The sequence below is a fragment of the Heteronotia binoei genome, chromosome 14 (assembly GCF_032191835.1).
Source record: "Heteronotia binoei isolate CCM8104 ecotype False Entrance Well chromosome 14, APGP_CSIRO_Hbin_v1, whole genome shotgun sequence".
Taxonomy (NCBI): Eukaryota; Metazoa; Chordata; class Lepidosauria; order Squamata; family Gekkonidae; genus Heteronotia; species Heteronotia binoei.
This window is the reverse complement of record NC_083236.1, coordinates 26,381,987-26,403,543: the sequence shown is the minus strand read 5'-3', so window position 1 is coordinate 26,403,543 and position 21,557 is coordinate 26,381,987. Positions and strand designations below refer to the sequence as shown.

Sequence of the window (21,557 nt, the reverse complement as noted above, 5' to 3'; positions counted from 1 at the left end):
GTCTCCGCCCCCTTCCCTTATATTGCTGTCTGTTCCCACCGCCATACCTCCCCCTCCCCAGGAGCACTGGAATCCCTAGGCCAGTCATCCCCCGTTGGTGGTGACAGATGAGATCCGGCCCTCATAACAAATGAGCTCTACACCCTTGCTTTAGATTCAACCCTCTTCCCTGGTGGGAGGAGGAAACCTTTTTGATCACCCATATGTTGAGAAGAGGGCATTCAGTTCCAAATCTAGTACAATGTACTGACTGTGCAGATGGTAAGCAATTGCTGCAGATTAAATGGATGCAGAAATGGTGAGGGAGATGCTGTAGGTATGCCCTTAAAACCACAACCATCTTCTTCCTGAGGTTCCACCCATAAGGCCTCAATCCAAGCCCTTTTATTTATTATACCCCACTTTTCTCCCCAGTAGGCACCAAAAGTGGCTTACAAGAGTCTCTCCTTCCCAATTTTATCCTTACAACCCTCTGAGGTAGGTTAGGCTGCGAGAGGACGATTGGTCTGAGGTCACCCAAGAGGCTTCCGTGGCAGAGCAAGGATTCAAACCTGGGCCTCCCCAATCCTAGTCCAACACTCTGACCACAACACCCCCGCACTACACTCCCACAACCTGGTTTCCCATAGTCGGAGGTCGCTTACGGCAAACTTAGCAAGGACATAGGCACCAGCTCCCACTCCGATTCCAATCACATACTTGAATCTGAAAAAAAGAAAATCCATTATTGAGAGCCACTCCCTGATCTCTTTCCCACTGCGAGTCTTCAATGGTCTATCTTCAGTCTTTGCTCGATCCATTCATGATCCAACCTGAGTTTGTCACTCAATGATTGCTGAACTCACACTGGCCCATGAGCTGAAGACAAAGGACTGGGATGTTTTGGATAGTTTTGCCAGTTCGAGCACACGATTCATGTACCAATGCTATCTGACCTCCCTATTTGACAGTGGCATCAGCAAAATACCCAAAGGACTGGATTGCAGTGCAAAAGACAACTAGCTTATGCCTAGGCACTTAAAATCAAGGACCATGCCTGAACGGGGGTCACATTAGGTTAACCCTTGGCACTTTGTAGGGTTAGTGCCATTACTGAACTTGTCCTTATACTTCCAAATAGGAACTGGTGGCCTGCTTTGGCATTATTGACTTATTCCTCAGCTTTTTCCATCATTTAATTTAATGTTTCCATTTATATCCCACCCTATTCCGCAAATGGGCTCAGGGAAACTTACATCAATGCATGGTGAGTCTTTAACTCCTCAAAAAGGACTGAGTTTCAGGGGTGAGTAGAGAAACCCCACACCCAATATGTCATCTATAGACTTCAATCCAGCCAACTCTAAGAGATTTAACAAGCTTTCTGAGCAGCCTGTTGAACAAACTTTAAGCACAATCCTAAGAAATGTGAGAAGAACTCTGCTTGGGACAGCACAGCAAGATACATTTCCTTCCTGCAGGGGTGACCTTCAGAGGCCTTGCTTCAGGTGTCCCTGTCACCTGAGGCTAGAGACACCTGAGACAGGTAGCAACCCAAGAAAGGGCCTTATTGGCAGTGGCACCAAAGCTTTGGAACTCCCTTGCCAAAGAGATTTTGTCTGCCTCCTTCTATCATCGTCTTCTGCCATTGGGTGAACACTTTTTTGTTTTAGGGTTTGTAGAGTCTTTCGGGATCAAGTGCTGTGTTCTACTGGAGAAAGTTTTCCTTCCAGACGTTTCGTTCTCAGCTGCTGAGAACGAAACGTCTGGAAGGAAAACTTTCTCCAGTAGAACACGGCACTTGATCCCGAAAGACTCTACAAACCCTAATGATGTTACCAGCCGTGAAAACCTGAAAACTTTTTTGTTTTGCTTGTCATTTCCTCCTTAACCCTTTATCTGAAGTGTGCATGCACATGAAAGCTTATACCCAGAATTAAAGTCTGTAGGTCTTGAAAGGTGGATTTAAACTTAAATCTCTTCCCTGTTAGTGTTTTTGATGTATTTATATCATGTTTCATTTAACTGTTTTTAATATTTTATATTGTTTGTATTTCAGACACTTTTAAATGTCTGAAATGTTTTAGAATTTGCCACCTTGAGGACCCCTGACTGGGAGGAAAGGCAACACAGAAATCTTGTAAATACAATAAAGAAAACAACTAAACATTAACCCATCAGCATCATTAACCCATCAGCATCATGTCTCCTTGCAAAGCCCTGCTTCCTCATGTCACAGGAAGGAACAGCGAGACTTACCCAAAGTGCTGGACCACACTAGGTAGCATGGCAGCCAGCTGGTCCATGGAAGGATACTGGTACCTGCAAAGGAAGAGCAGGGGAACAAGACAGAAAGATGAGGCTGAGTCCTGACAGAGGATCTGGGATGTCTGAGAGAGAGAGCAGGGCTCTCAGAAGTTGCCTGACACCAGACATGGAATTCTAGCAGGAGCTCCTTTGCATATTAGGCCACACACCCCGATGTAGCCAATCCTCCAAGAGCTTACAAGGCTCTTTTTTTGTAAACTCTTGGAGCTCCAGTTAGAATTCCACCCCTGCCTGACACAAATATGAGCTACCAGGGAGGGGTGCATGTGCATGTGTAAAGTGCTTGCAGCTGACTTATGGGAACCCCTTGGGGTTTCCAAGGGAAGATAAATTCAGCAGCGGTTTGCCATTGCTTGCCAACATGTTACAACCCTGGTATTCCTTGGAGGTCTCCCATCTAAATACCAGCCAGGGCTGACTCTGCTTTACTTCTGACTTCTTCTGCCTTTTGGCTGAAGGATCATATACCGTATTTTTCGTTCCATAAGACGCACCTGAGCATAAGACGCACCTAGTTTTTAGAGCTGTTTGTGTGAATTTAGAGGCATTTGTGTGAATTTTTTGCAGTATTCGCTCCTTAAGACGCACACACTTTTCCCTCCACTTTTTTGGGGGGGAAAAGTGAGTCTTATGGTGCAAAAAATACGGTAATTTTATTCAGAATGAACAGAGGCCCATTTCAATATTCACCTCTACTTCTATGCTGAAATCCTGAAAGCAAAGAGGGAGGGAGATGGAGGGGAAAGGAGCAGAAAAATGACAACAGCTACAAGGAATAAGATATTTGGTGCTCTGACTGCCCCACTCCCAAACATACTGTCAATTTTGGGGTACCCACACCTCAGACCCCTCCATGCTGGGTGACTCCTCAGGCCTCAGAATATCCTTCTGACATTTGATGAGATCAGGCTAGCCTGAGGGGCTATCCAAGCTAGGGCTAAGAGCTCTCTGGGAAACCTCAAATCTCCCTTTGGGAAAGCACATCCTCTGTCCCAGAAGGCATTGCCTCTGCTGTGAGGAAGTGCTGACTCCTTCCTTCCCTCTATCAATGGCTGTATGGCTGTCCCTGTTGTTGCTGGCACCACACAACTATCTTCCTTCATTAGCTCTTAGCTAGTCTTGTGAATGTTCACCTTTGTCCTAATTCGGGCCAGACTCACATAGCCAATGTGATTAACAGCACAATTGTGTGAAGATGTTCCTCTCCAGGGCAATTTCTACTAGTATGTGGTGAACACTTGGGAAACTATTGAAGTCTGAGCTGATATGTAGGGTTGCCAGCCTCCAGGTAGGGGCTGGAGCATTCCTGGGATTACAGCTGATCTGCAGACTACAGAGATGAGTTCCCCTGGAGACAGTGACTGCTTTGGGGGTGGGCTCTATGGCATTATACCCCACTGTGGTCCCTCCCCTCCTCAAACCCCACCTTCCCGAGTTCCACCCTCAAGTCTTCTGGAATTTCCCAACCCAGACCTGGCAACCCTAAACAGAAGTCCACTAAGGAATTGTGTGATGCAGCAAGAAACCGGGAGTGTGCAAAGAAGGGAAGGGATGGATTTGGGCTGCCAAACAGCACACCTCTCTGCTCCCCCCAGGGAGAAGGAGCTGGGTCTCCCTGCCTAGAGGTACTTACCCCTGGGGGAACTGTGAGGCTCCCGCCTGCTGCCCTGGAGCATCCACGTGGCACACGACAAAGTGCTTTGTGATCTCCTGCATATCCTCATAGTTGAAGAAAGTGTTGAAACAGAGCTTATCTGTGAGAGATCAGAGCAGGGGAAGAGGGGGGAGATGAGCATCCAAGGCCGAAAGGACAAAAACCTGCAATCGCAGGAGGAATAAAGAGGCAAGTTTGCTGCAGTGAACTCTGAGTTACTCCAATGGAAGCTCTGCTGGAAGAAGTAATGGGGAAGGGAATCCTTCTGCAGGCCACTTCCGCATGAACGGCACACCACAGTTGCTGCTTCAGTGACTAAACTCCTAGGAAATGAAATAGTTCCTAGGGTAGAGGATTTGTTTTGCATGCAGAAGGTCCCAGATTCAATCTCCGGCATCCTCAGCTAAAAGGATCAGGTATTGTGAGATCACCAAGAGCTACCACCAGTGACCATGACAGACCAGCTGCCTGACTCAGTTTAAGACAGCTTTGTATGGCTCCAAACACTGGTGGCCTCTTATGTGCCTTCAGTGCTTCCAACACAACCCGGTTTCATCCAGAGCCTCTGTTCTGAGCTCCTCTGACCAGCTTCCCCTCTAGGTTTCCCTCAGAGCTTTCTGGTGGCTACAGGCAGAACGAGAAAGGGACCACTGGGAAGGGCTTTACACCTGTTTGCTCAGTGCTGCTTGGTTAGTTGCTCTCAGAGTCTCTAAGCACTTTACATAAACTACAGCAGAACAGTTTTTCTTTGTAAACAGCAAGCATACAAGACCTTGATTCAGTGATCCCCCCAAACCAGATATATTCTTCATTGATCCATACATTCTTTGAATCAGTCTGGGGTGTCTCTTTTTTCCATTGTGACCACTAGGATACTACCTTTTCTTTACCACCTGCCCCAGAACAGGTCAGTGGGGCTCCAATCCAGCGAGGCTGCAAAACAGAGCTGTTCCTGGGAATTTTCAAGGCACCCTGGGCAAAGACCCTGCTGGCTGGGACGGGCCTTGTTTTTAGTTTTGCTTTCAATGTGATGCCTTAATGTTTGCTTTATCCAGTTGTTTTCTGCTGTTTTTACCTTGCTGTTGATTGTCCAGGAGAAAAGTCAGTACATAAATACTTTAATTAAACTGATTACAAAGAGCTCGGAGGGGTGCATTGCTCTCCTTTCCTAATTTTATCCTCATTAAAGCCCAGAAGTTAAGCTAAGGAGAGAGAGGGAGAAAGAGAGAGAGGGAGAGAGAGAGCACTTCACAGCAGTGCAGGGATTTGAACCCAGGCCTTCCAGACTCCAGCCCAACACTCTAACCACTTCAATCTCCTGGCTCCAGCAGTCTCCCCAGCCTAGCTGCAATATGCCTACAGAGAATCATTCTTTGTCCCCTGCCCTGTGCTGTTTCTTTCTTTCCCAGCCTCATCCATCTCTCTGGCAACCTACAAGCAATCCTGCCTTCCTCTCTTCTGCAGAATTCCAAGGTGACCTCCCTGGAAGCAGCAGCAGCTTCCTGAACCTCACATGACTAGGTTCTCATGGCCTATCCGCTGCTGCAACAGCTGCTGTTGCTTCTGGCATTAGCCAATCAGCATCAGGCTGCTGAAACACAGACAGATGCGTGGCCTAAACCATCCATCATGTTAATATGGATGCAGGGGGGAGGGAGGAATGGCTCACCTGCCTGAGAGAGGAAGCTCCACTTGAAGACAGGAGGACTGCACTATTCTTGCTTCCCGAAGCCCCCCAGGATCTCTGCTGCTCTCCACAGCTTGTGGTGGCACCTCTTAATGCACGCAGAAAGATCTCAGAGTGAAAGAGCAGGACAAATGGCATGCAGCCTCCGCACTCAAAGGAAATGAACATTATGCACTTCAGTCTGCCTGTGAGTTGCAGGCTAATTTTAAGGAGTATTTGTCATTCTGAAGAAGCGAGCTACAACTCATATTGAAATAAACAACCTCAAATCAAAATAAACGTATTCTCACATAGAAATACATGCTGGTATGACTTTCTATGATAAGGACCCTCTTTTCTTTGAAATTCTAATAGCAGTGCGGGAGGGAAGTGAAAGGCAAAAACAGAGGAATGTGAAAAGACTACCCTACCTTTCTTTACGGCACAGCCTTAAGACAAACTGAGGGTGCCGGGAGCCTGAAATTTGCATTTTACAGAGGAGATATTTACATTGTCTGTTTGAGCCATCTGCAAAGCCACAAAACGTTCCCATATGCCCTGATCCCTACAGGAAAATGCCTGTACATGCCCAGGGCTTTTTCTGTAGCAGAAACTCCTTTGCATATTAGGTCACACACCCCTGAAGTAGGCAATCCTTCTGGAGCTTAACAGTAGGCCCTGTACTAAGAACCCTGTAAGCTCTTGGAGGATTGGCTACATCAGGGGTGTGTGGCCTCATATGCAAAAGAATTCCTGATACAAACAAAGCCCTGTGTATGTGCAAAGAGTTCCCATATGCCCTGCTCTATGCAGGAAAATGCCTGTCTTGGGGCACTACAGTGCCTCCCTTTTATACACCTTTTAACACAGGATTCTCAGCTGAAAACAGCCTCAACCTCAGCTCTGGGCTGGATTTCCAAGGCAGGATGATTTGCAGAAGGGGGAGTCAGGCAGAAGGCTGCAGGTTCCTCTGGTACCTTCAAGGAAGGGTTAAAAACTTTGGAAGCCACACAAGAGCCCATGTGCTGCAGTGCTTTGTGTGTCAGAGTAGGACCTCGCAGAACCAGGTTCAAATCGTCACACCACCATGGAAGCTCATGGGCCAACCCTGGGCAAACAAATCACTATCTCACAGCCTAACTTGCTTCACAGGGGTATTGTTATGAGGGTGAAATGGGGAGGGGGGAAATTATAAACTGCTCGGGGTCTCTAACAGGGAGAAAAACAGAATGTGCGTGTTATGTGCAGTCATTTCTGACTTATGGAGACCCTATGAATTAATGTTCTCCAAAATGGCCTGTTATTAACAGTCTTGCTCAGGTATTGCAAACTAAGGGCTCCATCTCATGTTGAGTCTTCCTCTTTTTATGCAGCCTTCAACTTTCCCAGCTTTACTGTCATTTCCAGTGAATTTGGCTTCCTGTAGTATGACCAAAGTACAAGCACCTCAATAAATAAACAAGAGTCTGGGAGGCTCTTTTGCAGCTTGCACCAGAGAGAGGGGCAAAGGAAGCTGCTAAAACTAAGAGCAAACAGTACAGAATCTGTCATTACTTCTCTGTAGATGCATCCCACATACATCGTTCTGATGTCTTAATGACAACTTTGATGCAGCCAGAGAAATGGTTTTTACCTCTAACGTTTTTACTGACATGGATTGGTGGAGGAAGCAGGATTTGGGGGGTGGGGGGGGGGTGGGGAGGGTGCTGTGTGTGGCAAGTGTGACTTTTGAGTACAGATCTTGGGAGGAGCTTTAGGGAAGGATTACTCTAAGGTGGAGATGTTTCTGTCCTTCAGTCTGGAGACCCCAATCCCATGCATGTTTGTTAAGTGCTGCTGAATGCAATGAGTTTATCTCCAGGTAAAGATGAACAGTATTGTTGCACCCAAGGGTACTCACCTTTAGGGGAGATGCTAAAAGGAATGACAGAGAACGACAGGATATATTTGTGCCTTTGGAATGGCTATAGGAATGCACTGGTTTTCCAAATGCCCACTGGAAGTCATTAAAACAAAGGGGATTAGTTGCCTACAGCAATATCTTTAAGGACCATCTTCAAATAACAGATAACAAACATTCTATGGGGATGACTTGTAAGAGATCAACCTCCTTCATTTCAATGTATTCCAGTGGTTCTCCAGAAAATCCAGGTGCTCCTGCAGCCATTCTGAAGAAACCAATGAATCCCAACAGTCATTCTTTCTCCTTCCTTTTAGCATCTCTCCATCTTTAGGTTGAAAATTTTACAACCCAACAGGGCCTTCATTTTGGCTCATCACTCAGGAGGGTGTTGGGAGACAGGGATACAGAATCACAGCAGACAAGAAAAAACAATGGTGCAAGGGGAAAATATTTTTATTACGTTGGACTCAAAGACGTTTGACATATTTTACATGCTGCTTCATCACGGGATCAGTAAAACAACTGTCTTTCTCTGTATGATAGTGGGAATGCCCCAGACAACCGGTGCATTTGGATCTGCTGTGATCATTTCTCTTCAAGGCTTCGTCTACAAGACACCCACACCCTGGAGAGTTCTCTCTGTTCACAGGACATAACTGCTCATTTACAACGCTCACCACAGGCAATTGGTGCCTTGTTAACTCACCACCCTCAAAATCTACCATGAGATTTCCTGGACAACATCATCCTTTTGGCCTGTGGAGAAATGCCTTGTCTCCTGGAAACCCAGCTTGGTGTAGTGGTTAAGAGCTGGTGTAGTGGTCTCCTGGCAAGCCAGCTTGGTGTAATGGCTAAGAGCTGTGGACTCTAATCTGGAGAACCGGGTTTGATTCCCCACCTCCTCCTCCACATGAAGCCAGCTGGGTGACCTGGGGCCAGTCACAGTTCTCTCAGCCCCACCTACCTCACAGGATGTCTGTTGTGGGGAAAGGAAGGGAAGGTGATTGTAAGCCACTCTGAGACTCTGTTGGGTAATGAAAAGTGGGCTATAAACCCAACTCTTCTTCTGGGTGCTTGGCAACAAGCAGGGCTTGATGGTGCAGTTTAACCAGTTTTTTCCCCTCTGAGTCAAGAACAAGCCAGAGGAGGGACAAAAGTAACCCATGGCCTTCCAGACACATCTCTAGAGACAATAGGATGGCCAGTTCACCCTCCCTCCTTTTTGCAAGAAGGGAACACAGAGACTTGGAGGACTTTTTGCAAGACAGGATACGGGAAGGGGCTTCCCGGAGACAACAGGAAAAGAAGCCTTGACCTGGCTGACCGAAGCTGAGGGAGAGGAGACACAGGTTTGTTAAAACCACCTTGCAAGAGGAAGGTGGTCTGTCTTCTCTGTGAGATGCTGAGCTGAGCAGACCTCTTGTCTGAGGTTGGGGGGAGCAGGTCTCCATTTTGGATCATGTGGCTGGCCAAGAGTTAGACTAACCCCTCATAGTAATGAAGGGCCTTTAGAGAACTAGGACACCAAATATAAAGAGCCTGTCCTAATTTTAACATCTAATTAGGGCATGTTTCAGAGAGAGACAGACAGAGGGTTTGTGTTTTACCAATTTATTTTGTTCTTCATTGCTTCAATCCGGTGTGGTGCTTTTGGGGGGGGGGGCACAGCGGGAGGGCTTCTAGCTCCACTGGTGGACCTCCTGATGGCACTTGGTTTTTTTGGCCACTGTGTGACACAGAGTGTTGAACTAGATGGTCCATTGGCCTGATCCAACATGGCTTCTCTTATGTCCTTATGTTCTTAAAAGTATGCCTGTGAACAGTTTATTTTTAATAAATACTTTAAACTTTTGATTCTGGAAGTGGTTCTCTGTGCCACATAGACCCCCACTGTTTTGGACATGCTGTTTTAAAAAGGACCCAGGAGGGGGAAAGACAAGCAGTTGGCAACTGGCTTATTCCCCACCCCCAGGGGCGCACAAGGCATTAATCTGTCTCCATGGTAGCAAGGTGCTGGGCTACTAGGAGGTACTGAGGTAAGGTCTTTAAGCCTGGAAAGGGAGTGGAAAGTCCTGATCCCTTCAGTGGGAAACTCCTATACTGATCAAGTGGTGATGGCAGGATATCCGAGAGAGAAGGAAAAGCTCCTCTAGGGAAGTTGGGAACCCCGAGGAAGACAAAGCAGAATGGGACCTGCAGGCCACAGCAGGCGTGTTCTGCCACATGGCCCATGACAATATTATGCTCCCAAGAAAGAGGCTCTTTAGTATCTGTTGACCACAGAGTTCAGAATCCAAACTGTCTGAAAGAATGGAGACTATCTAGCCACTCAACACAATGGCTTCTATAACTTCCTTAGCAGTGATATCCCAAGCTGCGTCCACACATCAGTGGACATTCTGTTATTGTTACAGTCTCACAACTGAATTTCTTATGGATAGAAGAATGCAGGAGGGGAATGCTTGCTATAGCATGATATCCAGCATTGTGTGGATGCAGCCATAAGCTGAGTTACACCTTTCTAAGACCGCTGACTCCAATGGAAGAGAATGGTGTAACTGCTTAGGACCACACAGTTAGATCCTAAGCAGCGACTTGTGGGATGCTGAACTCTGGAATGCAGAGAGGGGCAGGACACACACTACAATGAAAACTTTAAAAAAAAAATCCTTCACATACTGCAATGCATACCACTGCTTACAACTATGTACACTTGTGGCAAATACTCCTATCAGACATCATGGCACCAGCCAGGGAAGTAGTCATCTATATAATGTAGACTGGGCTGTAAGTGACTCATGTTCCATAGAGACCAAAGCCTGATTCCTCATCCCTTGCTCTGGCCATGTAAGAACAGTCCACATTATGTGTTCTGAAGAGTCTGGGTGCAAGTTGCAAGCCTCAGTCATTGTGAACTTTTTATTACACCAGCAGATACTTTAATTTCTACATCCCCAACATTTGGACTCTCACTGGGTCAGCTCATGCCCCCAAAGAGCTCACAAAAAACAACGGGGTAATTATAAATGGGGACTTGACCGAGGAGATAACAGTAGGCAAGGGTACAAGACAAGGTTGTCCCCTATCACCTCTTTTATTTATTTTATCATCGGAAATTCTTAATAATGTTATAAGGAAGAATAATAAAATTAGAGGGCTAAAGATAAAAGGGGAGGAATATAAACTTCTAGCATACGCGGACGACATGGTGTTGATTCTTCAAAATCCTTTAGATTCAGTCGAGGAGGTTTTAAAGGTGTTAGATGAATATGGAGAGGTGGCGGGGTTAAAGGTAAATAAACAAAAATCAAAAATCTTGACTAAAAACTTGACCCCACAGGAGAATTATGATCTGGAAAGGAAAACGGAGTACAAAATGGAAAAAAAAGTAAGATATCTGGGTGTAGAAATAACAAATAAATGTAGTTCTATATATGAAAACAACTTCGTTCCTCTGTTAAAAGAGACGGAGTCAATTCTAAAAAAATGGGTCAACCTAAAATTATCTTTTATGGGAAGGGCGGCTCTAATTAAAATGAGTATACTTCCTAAAGTCTTGTTTCTTTTACAAATGATCAATTTCGCAGTAAAGAAACCTTTCTTTAATAAATTAAATCAACAGATAAGATCCTTCATCTGGCAAGGAAAGAAACCGAGGGTCAGATGGAAGATTTTAACTGACTCTAAGGAAAACGGAGGATTGGGCCTTCCTGACCTTGAGATCTATCATATGGCATGCACCACTCTATGGTTAAAAGATTGGATAACATTACAAGATAATCGCGTATTGGCTCTGGAAGGGTTCGATCTCCAGGCAGGCTGGCACGCCAATCTTTGGTACATAGAAAAAAGCCAAAAGTATTTTAGAAGTCACTTGATCAGAAAGTCCCTCTATGAGGTCTGGTTGAAAATTAAGAGAAATGTATTCGGTAATATTACACCCAGATGGGTCTCTCCCGAAGAGGCCTCAGTACAACCCCACTTACGGAACAAGATGAAGGTTATTAGATATATAGATCTGCTTGATGGAAAGAATAACTTGAGAAAGAAGGAGGATTTAGAAGTTCTGGGGATAAAACTGGACTGGTGGACAATGGCGCAAATAACAACCAAGTATAATAAAGATAAATTGCTTGGGTTCACCAAGGAAGATTTTAACTTTGATAGAATACTAACTATAGGACAAGACAAAGTGATTAAAAAAGTGTATAACTATATGCTACAAATGAAACTCCAAGATGAATTGGTCAAGGTATCCATGATAAAGTGGGCAAAAGATCTTAATAAAAATATAACTTTAGAACAATGGGACTTGTTTTGGAAGATCAACTACAAAATTCTTAAACCGACCAATCATAGGGAAAATGTTTTTAAGCTTTTCCACAGATGGCATATTACGCCCTTCCAACTCAACAAAATTAATCCATCTATCCCGCCGAAGTGTTGGAAGTGTGGCACAAAAAACGGTTCGTTCTTCCACCTATGGTGGTCATGCAAAATAGTGAAAAGATACTGGGTAGGTGTGCATAAGATGCTATCTGAGATATTAAAGACAAATATTCAACTTAAAGCAGAACTAATATTACTCTCCTTTGTTAGAAACGAGATCCCACGGGAAGATGAATATATAGTAGTTTACATTCTGACGGCGGCTAGAATTCTGTTTGCCAAATGCTGGAAACAAAAGAGTCCTCCTCAGCAAGATGAATTAGTTTCGAAAATATTACAGGTTGCCGAATTGGATGTCTTAACTAATTTGAATAGAGGAATGTCAAAATGTGAAGCTTTAGAAAAATGGAAAAAATTTTACGATTGGTTGGAAAAAAAAAAAAATGATGTAAGGTCTGTATTGATGTAAGTATTTTTTTTTTCTTGCTATCTGATTAACCTAAACAGGAGATGTTAACAAAGATTGGAGAAAATTCACAATCAACCCCTTCGGATATGAATTTAGACTGTGTAAATTGGGAAAGGACGTTTATAATTTGGTATATTGTTTATTTTTGTGTTCCATATCTGTTTCAATAAAGTCAAAAAAAATATATATATATATATACAAAGTAATTCTTATTGTCTATGTTAGTTTCCAATAATACCAAATACACAATATATCTTGAGCTAGTGCCTATTGGAAATTTGATCAAGTGGTCTTAGTTGACATCAAAAAGAAAAATTGAGCAGATTTATTTATTTCTTTATAATCTGCCCTCCCCGCCGAAGGCAGGCTCAGGGCGGCTCACAAAACTGAGGGTCGACACAAGCACATTAGTGTGACCGGTAAAATAGACAATAAAAACAATTGTCAAGACATTTGCATGTGCTACTATCAATAGTTTCACACAGCAATTGAATTCTGGTGGTTAGCTGTACTCAGAGGTCTCAGGATCCCCACAGCGTGATGAGATAGGCCATTGGTGATGTTCTTGTGGGCCAATCCCATCGCTGCAGATGTTACCATCATGTAAATGCCTGGCGGAAGAGTGCCGTTTTGCAGGCCCTGTGGAACTGTGAAAGCTCTTGCAGGGCCCTAACTTCCTCCGGTTGGCTCTTCGAGGAAGCATTGTTTGCGAAACGTGATCCAAGTTGATGGCACATAAAGGGAACATCACGTTTGGAGCCAGGATTTGTAAAGAATTTGGATCCCACACAGGATTGAACAAGAAGAGAGAAGGACCAGACATTCTCTGGACATTGAAATACTGTGGATCCTTTCCTTTTGTGAAACTTTTTGATATACTATGTATTTGGTATTACTGGAAATTAACATAGACAATAAGAATTACTTTGTATATATTTTATGGTGTGTTTTGTATACAATTGTTTTCTGCTATAGACTGTGTTGCCACTTTTGTATGGTGTAACCCAAAGAGCTCACATCTTGGCCTTGTTTGGCCCCTGCAGCAAGCAGTCCCAAAGGTGCACGAGCACCGGCAGCCTTTCATTTGCCTTCCTGTGTTATGTTCGTTCTGACTTTTTCTCTTGTAAAAACAGCTCAGGTTGTCACAATTGAGAACATCCCATTAGACTAACAGTGAGCAAACACCCACCTTCCAAGCTTGAAGTAAAACAGTACACTTACGGTTGAGTCCCACATCATGGTATGTCAGGAGGGCTGGGCGGTTTCCCTTTGGAGACCCCCGAATGACCACATGCAGCAGCCCATATGGGGTCTCGATATCATGCTCCTGGAAGAAAGAAAGAGAAAATGCAAAGCTGTGAGTGTGGCTCTTGAAGCATTTATTTATTTGTTGGACTTTACTTCTAACCTGCCTTTCTTTCCAGTGGGGGATGCCAATCAGTTTCCAACATTCTCCTCTCCTCCATTTTATCTTCACAACAACCCAGTGGGGCAGATCAGGCTGAGCATATGTGAGTGGGGTCACCCAGTGAGTTTCCATGCCAAAGTGGGGATTCAAACCTGCCTGTCCCAGGTCCTAGTCTGATACTCGAACCACTACGCCTCTAACTAGGTCTGAGCAAGACAGAATCAGGATGCATACACAAGGCCGCAGCTCTTGGGGCAGGCAAAGATCACTGTACATGGACCCTCCCAGGGGCAGAACAGGAGCTGTGGCACTTCCTTCCAAAATTCCACTTGCCCAGTTCACCTATGGGAAGGAGCATGTGCTTGCAACGTGGTTACAACTCATGTATATCCTGTGGATGAGATGAGCAAGTTGTCTTTTTGTGAGAATTCAGAAGCAAGAAGGGAGCATGCACAGCTTACTTATGTGTCTTCTTCGCACATTTCCACAGCATGAGTAAAGCAGACTCACTTGCAATGTTCCCTCTAAACTGCAGAGTCTTGTGAGCAAAAATTCTACTTTGTGAGCTACTAGCATTAAAGTTGTGAGCTACTGCATAAATTAGTGTGCTCTGGGGTCATCCTTCCTGAGCTAAGCTGGAGGCTAAAATTCTGTGAACTAGCTCACATTAACTCAGCTTACAGGGAACACTGCTCACTTGCAATGGTTCAGAAAGCAGAGTTCTGAACTCAAGAGCAGAACATTCCCCGCCCCCCCCCCCGCACCTCTGACATAAAGTCATTCAGGATCTTGGAGAAATCCTTTTCTCCCAGTCTGTTTCTTTTTCGCAAAACGAATAACAACCACCTGACTCACAGTGTGGTTGTGAAAGAAGACACAGGAAGTGTCGTAAAACACCCCATTAAAAAAAAAAATTAAAAGTAATGCAAAATGAATGGGCCATATTTATGTTTAGGAGATACATTTAGGAAGAAATAGGATGATAAATTCAGATTTGGTTGCTTCTGTATTTTTATAGTCAACGGAACCGGATCACCACCACCTCTAGTATGTGGATAATACTATCTTCCCATTCTCCTGAGGACAGTATCTCCTTCTGTGTTTGATTTCATTAGAACTACTATCCTTGATTTATCTATTTGTCTGTCTTTCTACCTACCTACCTTTGAGACTACCTACAGGAACCTACTTGATCACCAACTCTAGGCAGATACCATTTTGGAAGGACCTGCTGCTAGTGTGTATGTGCAGAGAGCAACCACCTCTCCCTCCATGTACACATGTTCAGAGAAACAGCAGGATAGCCAGGAGAGAATATTCAGCAGTGGAGAACTTCCTCTGTTGTTCCCTTGGCTTGTTCTTTAAGAAAATACCTCCTTGCCTCCTGCTTGGCTTGTGTTTCCTGTCCTCAGCTTCGGTGAAGGCATAACTTTGACCTCTTCCTACCACATGACCGCATCATATGACTCCCTTCCATGTTTCTGTAACTCAGTAGGCCTCAGGTCTGGAAAGACTGCCTTAGAGCATACACTAAGTGGCTTCTGTAGCCACAACTAGTGAGACTCAGCTGGGCCAAGTCAAAAGGTGCAAATTTTAGCCAGATTAGACCCCTTTCCTTCTTACTTTGGAAGCAAGGTTTCAGATGCAGAGTTTGGGATACAGGTGATTTGGCAAATAGCAATTAAGGGGGAGAGGCACACAGAAACCTCTTCTGCCAAACGCTAGTTCAGTCTTCCCTTCTTGTATACCCTGGACAGGGGGCGGGGGGGGGGGGGGGGGCGGGATTTATTCATTCTCTGACTGTAGGACATCTCCAGTTATATCTCAAAAATCTCCTTTTCTCCCCATCAGCTGATGATGACCAGGCAGTTAATGGGCTGACTCAACAGAAAACAGTTTTGCATTTTCCATTTTCAAGGTAGAACTGCCCAGGTATGAACTTAGCCGCAAAGCCATTTGCAGAATAACAACCAGAAGACAGAGAAATTAAAAAGGAAGTATTAAATATCAATCCCTGCCTGCTCGTCTGTGGTGCTTATCATATACACGGGGCCCTCCTATTATTTGCATTTATTGCAAATTTATATTTTTATAGATCCCCCTGATAAAGCCGATATGGTGAAACATGTAGGTGTTTTGTAGGAAAATAAACCAGTCGCCTATCACCTGGCATGTTTTCTCTTTGGTTCTGCTGGTACATGCTGGATGTAGCCCTTTTTTCTCCACCCTTGGCTCTTCGTACACATAACCAGGGCTTTTTCTTAGCAGGAACGCAGTTCTGGCTGGCTTGGCACCAGGGGGTGTGGCCTAATATGCAAACGAGTCCCCGCTGGGCTTTTTCTACCCAAAAAAGCTCTGTATATAACTATGTCATTCGCCAAGAATCTTGGTGGGGGGGGGGGGTTGCCTCTCACAAAAGACCAGAAAAAAGCACCTTCTCCTGGGAGTTCAAATGAGACGCCGAAACAGATTGGAGCAGCAGATACAATAATGGCCCTTCCAATAATAGAAGGTGAAGCAAGGGGCTGTATAGTCCACTCACAGCCCTCTGTTTTCCTTTCAGGTGCCCTGGGAGTAGCTCTAGAAAGGAGAAGGAGGGCAGACGGAAGACCCAGATCAGACTAAACAGATCCCTTGCAGAGATAAACTTCCCTGGGACAGAAGGCTGCTCAGGAAGCCAGGAGGACTAAACCTGTCTTCTGTATAGAGTCACCTGCCTTTTGCCACACTCTTCCAACCAACATCCCCCAGTCAAAGATAGGGGTAACCAGAATGAGTCCTGCGTACTCATCACCCACGAGGGATGCTCTGCAAAGGGATCACCTGGCCCCAGCCTTGGCCCTGAATCCTGGGGAGCAGCATGATGCAGTGCCCATCACATCTCCAAGCGGGGGGGACACACACACCCCTCTCCGTAGTAAGAAGCACCAACAGTTTCGAGACAGTCAAGGGCAGGCTTTGCTGAAGGTCAAACAGCAGCCTTGGGGCAGAGCAGAAACCAGGAGTGATCCAGCCAGCCCTGGCAACAGCCAGGCATGCAGTCAGCTGAGGGGCATTCCTGCTGCAGGCTGAAAGCAAAGCTGCTTCTTGGTGCCCGTGCCTTGTTCCCCCAGCCCTGGGAGAACAGCTTGTGTTCAGCAACGACAGACACACCAGCCTGCTCTGCAGCTCAAACGATGCTCCCCCGTTCCTGTGCGAGGAAAGCTGCTGAGGAAAGCAAGGCCCCCAAGTGGTGGGACCGAGGCTGGGAAAGCAGCTGCAAACATGCCCCGTACACCAGGCTGGCTGTGCAGAGAAAAGGGCACGTACAAACCACGCGTGTCCTTGACAAGACAGAGAGGCGTCCCCCGCAACAGCAGCAGCCAGGACAGGGCTCCTCAGATCAGACATGCACCTGCAGCCGTTTCTACTCTCACGCTCATCACAGAAGCCAGACTCCTTCACCACGGCAGAGTCAAATTGTTGTTACATCCCTCCACTCTGGAGGAACATCCCCATTGCCTCCCCTGCCCCCACCTCAGCCAGCCCCTCCAAATCCAGGATTCACTGGCAAAAAAAAAAACATAGTGGCAGCTTTGTCTGAGTCAATATCCATTCAACAGTCTTTACAGGGCTGGGGCACAGTCCAGAAAAACATGCAAAGGAATCACTGAGCGCCTTGGAGCATGTGCAAAGTGCCTCTGCTGCACCACTGAATGACTCCAACTGGCTCCCAACTCCCTGGGCTGCTGGGTACAAGAGAACAGGGGCACTGGACTCACATGCCCCAATTCCCCTTCATTTCGAGCCCCCTGCCTAAGCAGCAACCTGGGATGCTCTTTGTGGCTCCCCTTGAGGACTCATGCCCAAGGGCAACAAAAACAACCGCTCCTCTGAAACTAAGAAAGGGGAGGCAAAGCTAAGAGGACCCTTTGGCATCCATGTGCCAGCTTGCAAGAGGCCACCCCAGTGAGCAGCGGCATGCAGCGGCACCCTGCCCTAGCTGGTAGTGCTGTGTACCTACCCCGTCCCAGCACTCTGGCATTTTGGGTTGCCTCTGTTCCCAAGCAGATTCCTCTGGGCAGAAACAGCAGCAGCAGCAGCTTCCTGGAGGCTGGCTGGGAGATGTGCACAGCTCTGCAATGGGCTGGCTTCTCTCCGCTGTCCTTTATAAAGGAGCCCAGCCCCTGGCTTAACCCCTCCCTTGCCGCCGCCTCTCCACTTCCAGGAAAGGAAGGAGCGGGGTAGGCTGCAGGGGGATTAGTCATGAATCCACCAGCTTCAAGACAGAAAACAAAATCAAAGAGAAGCCCACTCAGTCTCCATTTTTTATTCTTGTGCCATGTGGAAAGGAGCAAACATGCTGGGGTGCCCATCCACACAAACATCTCCAAAAACACAAGGATTCCTCCAGGAGATTCCCCTCTCCATTGGAGGAGCATTCGCCGCCTCCAGCAGAAAGGGGGCGGGAAGGCAAAGAGCCTTGGGGTAAAACATGCTACTCAGAAGCAATGTTCCCTCTAAGCTGCAAAGTTTTGTGAGCAAAGATTCTACTTCGTGAGCTACTGGCATTAAAGGTATGAGCTACTGCATAAATTAGTGTGCTCTGGGGCCATCCTTCTTGAGCTAAGACAGAAATGTGTGATCTGAAGGCTAAAAATCCATGAGCTAGCTCATGCTAACTCAGCTTAGAGGGAACACTGCTCAGAAGCCATCCTCTGCCTTCTTTTCCAGAAAAGAGGGGGACCCTAAAGGCACACTATCCAAAGGACAGGGTTGTTTGGCCATTAAGAGGGTGGGGGGGCTGTCCCCCTCTGCTCCAAGAGGCCCACAGACAAAACAAGATGCCAATGATGGGGTCTGTTTGGTCACCGTTCTGTATGGAGTGAGTCCCTGAGGCTAGGTCTTATATTGTTCACCTTGGACACAGACTGGACATACACTGAGCCAGTGTAGTGGAGGGGTCAGAGTTCTGTAATAGGACAAAGGTTGGTAACCCTCAACATGTATGCTGACACTGGTACCCTAAAATCATTTTTCTTGGCACCAAAGGCCAGATCTCTGACATAACAAGCAAGGTCCTGGCAGCACTACTGGGGCAAGTGGGCACCAGAGAAGGCAACAAACACAACTTTTCTCCATCACTGCCTCCCCCACCTTCAACCACGAGCTGAGTTCAAGGCAAACCCCAGGGAGGCTGGCAGTGCCGCTGGGGGCTTGGTTTGCTCCAAGCGTACCTGGCCAAGTTCAACCCATACCGCCCTTCTGCCATTTTGTGTGCCACATCAACATCTGCATAGGTAGAGATGGCATTCCTCCCCCAGCATTTCACCCCCCACACACCCCAAAAAGACTTGCCTGCTCCTGGACTAGGGCCGTCGAGACCCAGATTCAACTACCCACTCAGGTTTGAAGCTGTCTTGTGACCTTGAGGTCAAGACACTCTCCCTCTCAAAGATTTTCCTTGGAGTCAGTCATGTTCTTTGCCTAACCTCCCACACGGGGATGTCATAAGGGTAAAATGGCAGAAGGGTGACAACTGTATACTTCCCTGGATTCCTTCGAAGAAGTGTCATATAAAAATGCATTTAAAAGCAACAATAAACAAATGCTGTATTGGGGGTGTGGAATGCTCAAGGCTCGACAAAAATCCTGCACACACATGAAGCTGTTTTATACGGCATCAATCGGTCCATCAAGGTTGGCCTTGTTTACTCTGACTGGCAGAGGCTCTCCAGGGTCTCAAGCAGAGGCCTTTCACATCACCTTCTGCCCGATCCTTTTTTTTTTTTTACACTGGAGATGCCAGAGATTGAACCTGAGACCTTCGGTATGCAACATGCGGCTTCTTCCACTGAGCCACAGCCTCTCCCCTGTGCCCTCCTCTCTCCCAAACAACTGGCAGCCAGTGCATGCATGCCAGAGTCATGCCCCACAACTGCCCTGGCATGTCAGGAAATGAGCTGGAAAGAGGAAGAGAAAATGGAGAACAGGTGGCCCACAGCCACCTCCCATCCTCCCACCTGCTGCTACCTCCTAGATAGCCCACCCAGTTTTCCTAAACCAGCTACAGACAACAGGGAGGAACAGATCTACCTATTCTCCTTTCATCTGGTCCCATATCATGGTACCCCTGCCATTACTATCAGTTTCCATTTGTCTCAATTTTTGTGGCTGATGTAAATGCTTATTTCACTTTTCTTTTACAACATTCTACATGGAAAAACGCATCCAAAGAAGCGTGCATGCACATGGAAGTGTACACCCAGAATAAAACTTTGTTGGTCTTAAAGGTGCCACTGGACTCAAACTTTGTTACACTGAGAAGTAGCAGAAGAAAAGGAAGGTGCTGTTGAGTCCCAGTCAGCTAATGGCGACCCAAATTCTGAGGTGCAGAGGTGGTGGTTTGCCACTGTCTTCCTTGATGTTCTCCCATTCAAGTACTAACTATGACCAACCCTGCTCAGCTTCTGAGATCTGATGAGCTCAGGAGAAGCCAGGTTAAGTACAACCTTTTTGCGAGAAGGAGGAGGAAGAAGACGACGACGACATTGGATTTATATTTCACCCTCCACTCAAGAGTCTCAGAGCAGCTCACAATTTCCTTTACCTTCCTCCCCCACAACAAACACCCTGTGAGGTGGGTGGGGCTGAGAGAGCTCTCCCAGAAGCTGCCCTTTCAAGGACAACTCCTACAAGAGCTATGGCTGTCCCAAGGCCATTCTAGCAGTTGCAAGTGGAGGAGTGGGGAATCAAACCCGGTTCTTCCAGATAAGAGTCTGTGCACTTCACCACTACACCAAACTGGCTCTCATAGCCACCTCCCATCTCATAGCCACCTCCCATCTCCCACCCACCCGCCTGCTACTGCCTCCCAGATAGCCCACCCAGTTTTCCTAAACCAGCTACAGACAACATGGAGGAACAGATCTACCTATTCTCCTTTCATCTGGTTCACCTACTTAGGAAGCTCAGTGTGAGCAAATGAAAAATACTGTGAAAACAAAGATTCTTCTCCGACAAGAGACCAAAATGGGGATGTTTAAAGTGAGCCAAAAAACTAGTTAGAAGCAAGTGGTAGACATTGCCTATGAAGTGTGACACAAAGAGAGAGAGAGAGTCAAGAATGGTGAGCCAAGGAAAGGGAGGGAAAGAATTCAGCTCACATGAAAACTGTGTATAGACTGCCTCACAAATCCTTTTCAGGTCAGAAAAGACATGGTACCTTGTCTGCCCCTTCACCAGCTTCTCATGCTGAAACCCCCACAAGGAAGAGGCATACTTGCACCATCAGTCTAGAGCTATTCAGATTGGAGTTTGTTGCTATAGTGATCCCCAACATGGCATCCATGGGTATGATGCTGCCTGCCCATGGGTTTCCTATTGCTCATCTGCTTCTTTGACACAGCAAATAGCCAGCCCTGGATTTCTTCCATTTTTCTGAAACACAAAGTGCTTCAGAAAAGCTCAGGAAGCATCACTGTGGCAGCCATTTTGGGACTGCCCCGGTGGCAGCCATTTTGTTGTGGTGCCAACTTCCTCTTCTCAAAATCCCAAGACAGCTCACAGAATCACCCATATTGAGGACTCTTGGTAAAGAGGGTAAGGTATGCATCAGTCCATCATCTTAATCTCACTCTTAATTTCTTCCCTCAGAACAAATCCATTTGCATTCTGTGCTTCAAGGTTATGACTCAGTTCACAGCACCTCATTTAACCTCTGAACCACTTAGACTCTGAGCAACAGATGTGTCCCTTAGGGCAACTGGGGTGAGCTTCCAG

At 46.3% G+C, this 21,557-nt stretch overlaps 1 protein-coding gene across 6 annotated transcripts in view; it reads right to left on the bottom strand.

The window, feature by feature from the left end:
• NDRG4 (NDRG family member 4) overlaps positions 1 to 21,557 on the bottom strand; it is a 62,705-nt gene that overhangs the window by 14,675 nt on the left and 26,473 nt on the right. For 4 of the 6 annotated variants that reach the window (XM_060254128.1, XM_060254126.1, XM_060254127.1 and 1 more), the window contains 4 exons: positions 13,610 to 13,715; positions 3,941 to 4,061; positions 2,239 to 2,301; positions 645 to 705 (listed from right to left, as the gene is read on the bottom strand). In XM_060254128.1, coding sequence (XP_060110111.1) covers positions 645 to 705; positions 2,239 to 2,301; positions 3,941 to 4,061; positions 13,610 to 13,715 — 351 coding nt within the window. Of the gene's footprint in view, positions 1 to 644; positions 706 to 2,238; positions 2,302 to 3,940; positions 4,062 to 13,609; positions 13,716 to 17,799; positions 17,913 to 21,557 lie in introns of those variants that run through there. The other 2 variants (XM_060254130.1, XM_060254129.1) reach the window with 1 other exon arrangement.